General features: G+C 28.5%; 3 protein-coding genes and 1 long non-coding RNA gene across 4 annotated transcripts; 1 reads left to right on the top strand and 3 right to left on the bottom strand.

Moving 5' to 3' along the window:
* Positions 1-148: 148 nt before the first annotated feature.
* LOC126550905 (uncharacterized) lies at positions 149-2,476 on the top strand. Its single transcript, XM_050203450.1, has 4 exons — positions 149-502; positions 986-1,050; positions 1,145-2,124; positions 2,188-2,476. The coding sequence occupies exons 1-3, from the start codon at positions 271-273 to the stop codon at positions 1,304-1,306; spliced, it is 459 nt and encodes a 152-aa protein (XP_050059407.1). The 5' UTR covers positions 149-270; the 3' UTR covers positions 1,307-2,124; positions 2,188-2,476.
* A 2,444-nt stretch (positions 2,477-4,920) lies between these two features.
* LOC126550913 (uncharacterized) lies at positions 4,921-5,799 on the bottom strand. The gene is made up of 3 exons (XR_007604951.1): positions 5,632-5,799; positions 5,469-5,554; positions 4,921-5,028 (listed from the first exon to the last, which is right to left on the bottom strand). It is a non-coding gene; the product is annotated as an uncharacterized LOC126550913 (long non-coding RNA).
* A 713-nt stretch (positions 5,800-6,512) lies between these two features.
* Positions 6,513-7,069, bottom strand: LOC126551036 (uncharacterized). Its single transcript, XM_050203789.1, has one exon. The coding sequence runs from the start codon at positions 7,062-7,064 to the stop codon at positions 6,513-6,515; it is 552 nt and encodes a 183-aa protein (XP_050059746.1). The 5' UTR covers positions 7,065-7,069.
* Positions 7,070-7,394: 325 nt separating this feature from the next.
* LOC114130159 (tigger transposable element-derived protein 6-like) lies at positions 7,395-8,078 on the bottom strand. The gene is made up of 2 exons (XM_050203790.1): positions 7,964-8,078; positions 7,395-7,774 (listed from the first exon to the last, which is right to left on the bottom strand). Exons 1-2 carry the CDS (start codon positions 8,076-8,078, stop codon positions 7,395-7,397), a joined length of 495 nt encoding a protein of 164 aa, XP_050059747.1.
* Between the last annotated feature and the right edge of the window lie 1,386 nt (positions 8,079-9,464).

Consider the following 9,464-nt stretch of genomic DNA (forward strand, 5'->3'; position numbering starts at 1 on the left):
ATATTTTGTTGATCATACCTGTCAGATAAATTTAATGATATTTATTTTTAATGTTATAGTCGGTTGTTAGATATTGTCACCGAAAAGTGAATGGTGTCTTGAACTTGGTGAAGAGGCATGATGTAGTAGCTCGTATTTTTAGAATGGTAAATTTGATTTTCTCTTTTACAAGTTAATATTATTGTATTTCAATTATATTTTATATTTCAGGTACTAGCATTGCCTCATATACCGGCTGAAAGGGGTCATCCGGGGTGCCCTAATTTTTGTATGGAAGATGGATTAAATACGATTGTTAATTATACCTTACAATTTCCCGAAATTAATGAGGTTATGAATTGTTTCCTGATGGACTACATTTACCATTATTGGTTTTTGCAAATTGGTCCACGATTTTTAAGTGTTTTTGGTCAAGATCACCTGACCAACAATTACTTAGAATCCTTCCATGCAACGTTGCTCACTCAAATTGGACGCCACCCTAATATTTGGGACTTTCTTCGTGAGTTGTCTTAGTTGTACTGACCATACTATGTTCTCTATGTTGCATTATCCCATAAATGTTTGTGTTATATGTATGTATTATGTGTTTTATGTTTGTGTTATTGTTAGGTACATGTTTAAAATAATCGACAGTGTAACATCAATTCTTAAAAACAAAATTAGTAAGTGTCATCGATATTTGTATTTAATTTAATAAATATTTTTTTTCTATTTGCTCTATCTTTTTATTATTGCTTTCATAAGCTTAACGTGGTGTAAAATTAATTTAACACCCTTATAGAGATTAGGTTAATATGTAAATAGTAGTTGTGTTGTGAATATTTGTGCTTTGTTAATGGTGTGCATGGTACCATGCTTGTTGATAAATAAGTGTCGCTTTTAAAAGTATCTCTAGCATGGCAAATTGTTTTAAATTATCATTTTTTGTCAAAGATATTATATTTTTAATAATAATATTTATGTTTATTTGTATTTTAAACAGAAAGACTGACTATTGTGGAAAATCAGTTCTTTGTAGAATTTCAACAAAGCATCAATAATCTCATGGTAATTGTTTAATTATTATCAATAATTGAATAAACATAATTGCTGTTTTGATTGCGGTTGAATAATGTCAACTGTATGTATTTATTTTTTTTAGATCAGAGATGGCACTTCTAGATCTGAAAGAGAAAATCCAACAAGGGTTATTGCAGAATCTGTACAGCAACTAAACAGAGACGGTGATCTATTGATGTTTTTGAGGAGGACTGGTCACCGAAATGATGGCTATGTTCAACAACAAATTGGAGCCTATCCCTGAGTATGTTGTAAATTTTCTACTTGTCCACTTACGAAAAATAAATAAGCTATATCATTAATTGTACTTATCACTGTAGGAGATGTGTTATTGTTGGGTCTGGATCAACTAAACAGCCTATTTCTCATTGACCGATCTATACACACAAACACATATACTCATATACACACCTTACACATCATTACACCACATAGCTCACTAGTATTTGCGCGGCGAACCTAACCACTGCTAGTTGAACTATAACACTATTACACATAAAACATACAGGTCGGTTGGTGTTTGATATGGTGCGTGTTAACATTTTATTGCTGGGATACGCAGCGCTTACCATTTTCCCCATGAAACTGTTGAAGAAGTTAAGAAATAAATAATATTTTATATAATAACCTTAAGATCTACTTAATACACATAATGTTATTTAAAATAAATGTATTACTTTTTATAGAAAACATCAATGCGTTGAAGAGTTCAAACAGTGAAGAAACTGAAAAATTCTCAAATATTTTTATTTCACTATCTGATGTTATAAATCGCAAATACCGCATATATCCAGCGAGGGCATCTGAAGCAGTAATAAAGATAAGTTTGTTCAACTATATTAATAAACAATAATTTTACTTGTTGCTTCCTAACACCACATTGTTATATCTCACTATAGGTATCTTGTTAATTATGTTTTAGAGAAAACCATTTTTTGGCTCAATGATTGGGAAATCAATGTTATATGGGTTTTGTGTCGCTATGGATTCAACAAATTATTTATCGCAAACGTGTGGTTTTAAATATGTCAACAAAAAAAGATGAACCAAAATTCTTTGGAGGTAAAATAACTTTTGAATAGTTAATATAAATTCATATTATTAATGTTTATACTTCAATTGTAGCAATCTTACGGTACACTATGCCAACCTACATCCTTCTTGCAAGTTTACAGACTACCTACTGCTGGTTTATTTAACAATAAAGGCGCCTAAGACGAGAAACTTCCAAATTCTTAAAATATTATGTTACAATGAGGATGAAACAATGTATATTAGTACAAAACAAAAAAGCTGTTGGTTGCTGTAAACATCATCTAACTATTCAAGAACTATATTTCTGTTGAATTATTTTATTTAGTAAAACGTTAAACATTTTTTCAAAAATATAATAGTTATTAAGAGAAAAATTGTATAATTAAGAAGGTATCATACCTATTACATTGTTTTTAAAATATGATTTTTAAATTAAAAAATAATGTTATTTTTATTAATATTAAAAGTGAATGGCCATGAAAAAAACTGTGTTTTAAGTATTATATTATTATATTAGTAGTATATTTTAAGTATTTTTAGATAACAGTATGAATGTGAATCACATACTTTTTGCTTCTAAAGGGCTTTATAACCCCTAACAATTTACAGGTGAACTGACACATAATATGGTATAAGGTATGATTTATAAATACGAATCATTAAACTTTTAAACACATCAATGAAAAGCTTACAAAACATGCTGTGGCCCATATGAATAGCTGACTAAAATAATCAATGTATTGATGAGAATTCTTGTTTCAATTTTTCAATCTAAAGATATAAAAATTAAACTATTTATACATATTTTTTATTATAATCAATTTGAACATTTTTAAGGTTTTGATTAATATTGTCATATTTGAACTTAAGATATTTATAAAAAATTATAAATAAACAACAAAAGTTTTTTTAAAATTTGTAATCTGTGTCTTGGTTCTATTTCAAAAATATTAATGAACGTAACAGCTAACAGACTTAATTAATATAATCAGGCTATCTGACCTTTTTGGAAAAATGAAAAACTGATCCTAGTGTAGAATCCCTCAGAGAACAAATCGACCTCTATGCAAAATATTTGTTCGGCCAACGGTGTCGTATACGCCGTGCCAGAGCCTGACGTATACTATAGGTATTTCGGCTTCCAATGTCCAAACCGTCAAACAAGTAAATATAGATACCTGCAGTAAGAGCTTACGCAACCAATCTCTGGTGACCACGATAACGAGTACTGCACAAAGACTAGTTTTATAAGATTCTACGAGGGTTTATATTATATAACTCTAAGGTTGCTTTACTCTCAAACAACTGACCACGATAACGAGTACTGGATGTTTGAGAGTGGGTTCTCTTTGGCCTAGACAAAATAACACTATTTTCCAGCTGACCACGATAACGAGTACTGACAGAAAAATAGTATTATAATGTCTTACTATTTTGTATAAGTGTTTTCTCGCCACAAACGCTTAGGTGCGTACTTTGAGAATTAATCACTCTCAATGAGTATAAGCCCTTTTACAAAGATGAACAAATTATTTATTAACTCAAAACAAAATATAAATAAACAAGAAAAGAATATTAAAAATTGACTGGTCACTGAGTCGTAACACACCACGACTGCTCGCTTTTCCTTCTCTCCTCGTTGCCGTAGTCTCATTAATAATTATATTTTGTTAACTCGACATTTACTGCCCTCGCTCCGTATATGATATTTTGCAATGATATTGTATATAATACGATTATTCATACGTAATATAGATATATATATATATATATACATATATACATTAGTACTATACGCCATCATATTATTATTTTATTACAACAACGGTTTACCGAGAAAACCGTCATAGATAGTAAGTAATTAGTAAAGTAAGTTACATGGAAAATTTCAATTACGAGCTGAGTATTTTTAGTAGACTTTTGATAGATTTGAGGCCCTGCTGGCATAATGCAGCGTGGGCCATTACAAAAATTGAATGTAACAAAACAAATTAATTAGTAAAGTAATTAATGATACTTACCAATGATATCGTTACAACAGAATTTCCTAACTTTTATCTTAATTTGGCTCTCTTGCACATCTGCAGCTGTATCAATGTTTATTTCACGATTCTGTAAATGATTATGACTTATGATTTATCATAAATTATAAAATTGTATGATACTATATTTCGGAACTTTGCTAATTTTGACCTCACACATGAATTATCAAAAATATCAAAAAATAGTGTTCAATGAAACTCATTTGGTAACACACATTTTATCCATAACCTTAAATATTGAAGTTATCTTTCCACACTTTAAAACAATTTAAACTTGAATATTCAAAAAAAAAAATTATATCTGTAATGCCACTGGTGAATCCGTATACCACAGCACTCATAATTTTGGTTATTGCTAATTTATGTATTGACAAAAGATTATAAGTGCATGTGTGCTCCTTTGTAAACCAATAACATCAAGGCACTGTTATAGAAATACACGATCATGTCATATACATTAGCATATAAACCATATATAAAACTTAAAAATTGTATTTACCTACTTGCTTAAACCTATATTATGTATTTTAGGTTTAAGGTAAATAGTTACATAAGATACACACATAAAAAATGTATAAATAATAAAATTGTGATTTTATAAATCTTTTAAAAATTATAATGATGAAATAAAAATATATTTATTATTTATGGCTTATGTTTGCCATTATACACAAACAAAAAAAAATAAAATAAAATATACATTAAAAAATAAAAAATATAACCATATGATATAAAAAAATTATGAACTGAAGAATACATTGTTGAATAATAGAGATGTGTAAGTTTACAACTTAAAATTTGTTAGTAAAAAGCTTTTTTCAAAACAGAATAATCTCCTTATTGTCCTGGACAAATGCCTATGTCAATTATTGTATCTTGCTGACTAAAGCTGAAAAAAATAATAAAAAATAATATTAATAAAATTATTATGAAAATTGTATCAATGTAAAATAGTTACTATAATCAATATTATTCAAATTTTATAAGCAAACATCTTTGTATTATAGTGGTGTGCTTATAGAGTATACTTATACTATTTATAATTGTCTATGTGTTATAGAGAAAAGTAAAATCAATAATTATATTATAAATATATAAACTATTTAATATTATGAATTATTAATTCTATCAACATTTAAAATTACTATAAAATTGAACACTCAATAATTACAAATTCTCAAGTAATCAATCCATACCCGATTGTAACTTTGTAAGATAAATAATTATCTTTTCCATATTCTTTTAAAATGCTTTAGATGTGAAATAAAAAAAAAAATTTAAATAAATAATACACTTATTAAAGAAATTGTAACACTATACCAAACTTACATGAATTGAGTAATGTAATTGTTGTAGATAGCATGATTTTAACTTGTTTTTTGCGATGATTTTAATTCTTTGTCTATACATTGCACCTAGAAATAATAACAATGTTATATAAAATAAAATCTACAGAATACACAAATGATGACTAATAACTATGAACGACTACAAAAACCACATCTAAGGAGAACTGTTTAGATTTGAAATTTGTATACTGTACACTGTAGTGAAATTATTATTCAATTAAACAAAACAAAAAATGTAAAATACTTTAAATACTTAAAAATTAAATCAAAAATATCAAAATTGATAATAATCATTTTTTCTTTATCATGAAATTAAAAACAATAAAAATTAATTAATAACCTCAAATATTGGTTAAGATTTGAAATGGTAACCTTCTAAAACTATATACAACCATGGTTAATGGTTATACTAATCTATAATCTATAATAATTGATAAATCAAATTTTGTATTGTTTTTTATTTTTTTTTTTTATGTTTTTTGAAAGCTATATATTTAACTACTGGAAGATTTGTTACACTGACCACTTAAATGGAATCCTCATAAATTTCTCTACCGATAAAGTTTTGGGTTCACAATTTCTCGTTCTCTTATGTGTGATTAAAATCGTCCGCAAATGGACGACCACAATAATTCTGAATAGAAAACATAATATTTACCCTTGTTATTTTGTAATTACTATACCTATTGTTCAGCGTTAAAGGTTTTGAGACTTGTCATAAATTAAGTTATTATGTATGCATAAAAAAATAAACATATACAGTAAAAACTGTCTAAAGCGGAATCGCATGGGACCAACAAAAAATTCCGCTTTAAGCAGTTTTCCGCTTTATTCAATAAAACGGAAAAAATCCGGATTATTCAATTCAAATAAATAAGAAATACCAAAGAATAGTTTTCAATATTTTGTTTTAAATATATAATATAATTCTTTAAAATTCATTAAATTTAAACTAAAATATAGGTTTTTTATTACATATTACATACTACATATAAGACGACAATTAAATATTACATATAAACATTTAGCATTTCCAAAAATGATGAAGAGTTTTTTGTTTTGTTACGGTTGCTGCTATTTTTTGTTCTGTATGTTGTTTGATCGATGAAACCAATTGAAGAAGATTATCATCTTGTTGATCAATAGCAAACCAATGTAGATTTTTTATTTGAATTAATGCTTCTTTGTATGTATTAATTGTTGTGACTTCATCATGCATTACTTCTTCTTCGTCGCAAGATGAATTACTTTCACAATCATTTTGTGAATGTATTTCTTGACTCTCCGTTACCAAATTGGTATCAATTATCAAAAAATCATTTACATTATTTTCATCTACGGTTAAGTTCATTTCACTTATGGTTTCTTTGATTTGTTCGTTCATTTTTTCTATTTCATGTGTACCATTTGTATCGTCATAGGTAAAACCAGCTTTAGTGAAACATGCTTTAATCGTTTCTCGCTTCAATAATTTTACAGCGCCATCTAACCACTGTATTGCATCGAGAACTGTTATTTTATTTGAAATTTCTGAAGTACTATTTATTTGATCAATATTTGCAATCAAAGACTGCATGAGAATACGACGGTAATATATTTTAACTCAATAAATTATACCTTGGTCCATAGGCTGAGTTAAAGATGTTGTATTTGGTGGGAACCAAGCAAGTTTTAAATTTGATAAAATAAGTTTTGGATGGGAAGACGCATTATCCAAGAATAAAATAATTTTTCTATTTTCTCTTATCAAACGATTATTAAACTGAATAAGCCAGTTTTCCATTATCGATCCGGTCATCCAAGCTTTTTTATTAGCACACCAAATGACGGGTAATTTTGAAACATCTAGGTTTTTAAAACATCTTGGTTTAATTGATTTTCCTATCACTAGAGGCTTTTCCATATCTCAGACCATATTACCACATAGTAACACCGTTAATCTTTCTTTAGATAACTTTCCACCTTTGCATTGCTCCCCTTTAAGTTTTAATGTTTTATTTGGAATCGCATGAAAAAAAAGTCCAGTCTCATCAAAATTGTAAATATTACATGCATCATAATCTTTTACGTATTCAGATATTTTCGATTTCCACTCATTTACACTATCAATATTTACATCATTCGACTCACCACAAACTCGATTCCACGCGATATTATGTCTATTTTTAAAACTAGATAACCAACCGTTGGAAGCTTTAAATGAATGATTACCATGTCGTACTGCAATTTCACGGGCCTTTTCTTGTATTATTGGTCCTGAAACAGGAATATTTTTAGCTCGTACAGCTACAAACCAATCCCAAATTTCGTTGTTAATAATATCATTATCATTATGTTTTATTGCTTTTATCATTTTACAGTTTCCTACAAAAAATATAAAATAATTTATATTTACGTTTTTAAATTACGTACACACTCATCCATATAATGTACATTATATAAACATTGTTAAAATAAATAAAAATATGAAATTACGTTTTAACCATTCTTCTTTAATTCTATTTTGATTTTTAAGAGTATCGTAAACCTGAGTTTTTCCACAATTAAATATATTTTGTAATTGTCTTACTGAATGTCCTTTTGTACTCATATCGATCAGTTGATATTTTTCATTTAATGAAAGACATTTATATTTTGGCATTTTAATATTTAATACGATGAACGGAAGATAAAATAAAATTAAAATTGTACGTACAACTGTTAGTGTAAGACTGTTTCACAGTTACAAAGAAGATATTTCATATCGTTTAAGATGCGATAATATACATTGTATATGTACATATAATGTACATATTATATTGTACGAATATGTTCAATAGAACAATTTTATCTTCTTTATCTATCACTATTTAACGATGTACATTGTACATACGCAATACGCATATCGATATCGGCATATCTATATTTTATACCTTATTTTTGGTTTAGGTTTGACACGCGCGTGTCATTTTTCCGGTTTATGCAAGGTTTTTACTTGCATGGGACTTACAAAAAAGTTCCGTTTCCGCGTTGTAAAGGTTCCGTTTTATTGAGGTTGAGCGTCTACATAAAACTATAGGTACGTGCCGGGACCATAGAAAAATTCCGTATTGGATAGTTTTCCGTTTTATTCAGGGTCCGCTTTAGACAGTTTTCACTGTAACTGCATAAAACTATAAAATAGTCAAGTACAGAGGTTCAAATTTTAGTCACAATACCATTTGCAGCTTGCTTCTGTTAAAATACTAAGTCCTTCACCCACGATTCTTATTTACTTATCGTTTGAAAGTTTAAAAGTAAATCTAAGTTGTCGGATAACAAAAATCGTTTTCCTTCATTCAAAACAAATCACCTTAATTACAAATACTGTATTTTAATATAATATAAATACACAAATAGGTAGGTACCTAATCTAGACAATCTAGTATTTTTCGGACAGGTTTCAACTTAGGGGGACCATTGTTTCACCAAACGTTTTGGTTTAGGCTCTTCTAAGACGCATTCCCGAAGTCGAGGGTCTTTGAACACCCCTCCCCCCCTAGGTGTATTTTTGAAAATGTTTAATTTTTGTACAATGTTTCTGAAACTCGGGAACTGGGTAGTTTGAAAGTCGGTGATCAAATTTGGCGTCTTGTGTCGAGACCGTAGAAGCCGTTTTTTCCTGTAATTTGGGGCTTCAAAAGTTCAAAATTTACATTTTTTTTTCGGTTTTTTTGGAATGGGCACTAAGATTTGGGCGCAACAAACTGTTTTTGTAATTAAATATTATAGAGGACTTTGCGCCGAATCGATGGGTTCCGAGATCGACGTTATGTGACTTGTGATTCGGGAGTTATGATTTTTCGTATGTTTTTTGTACTTAGAAAATTACGTAGTAACGTGTTTTTTGGATTTTGAATTTTCGATCGATCACTATGAAACTCGAGATTCTGGTATTTTAGCGTACGACAATTCAAAAAGGGTCTATGGTCGAAGTACTTACGACCATTATTTCACC

This window comes from Aphis gossypii, chromosome 3 (genome assembly GCF_020184175.1).
Source record: "Aphis gossypii isolate Hap1 chromosome 3, ASM2018417v2, whole genome shotgun sequence".
Classification (NCBI taxonomy): Eukaryota; Metazoa; Arthropoda; class Insecta; order Hemiptera; family Aphididae; genus Aphis; species Aphis gossypii.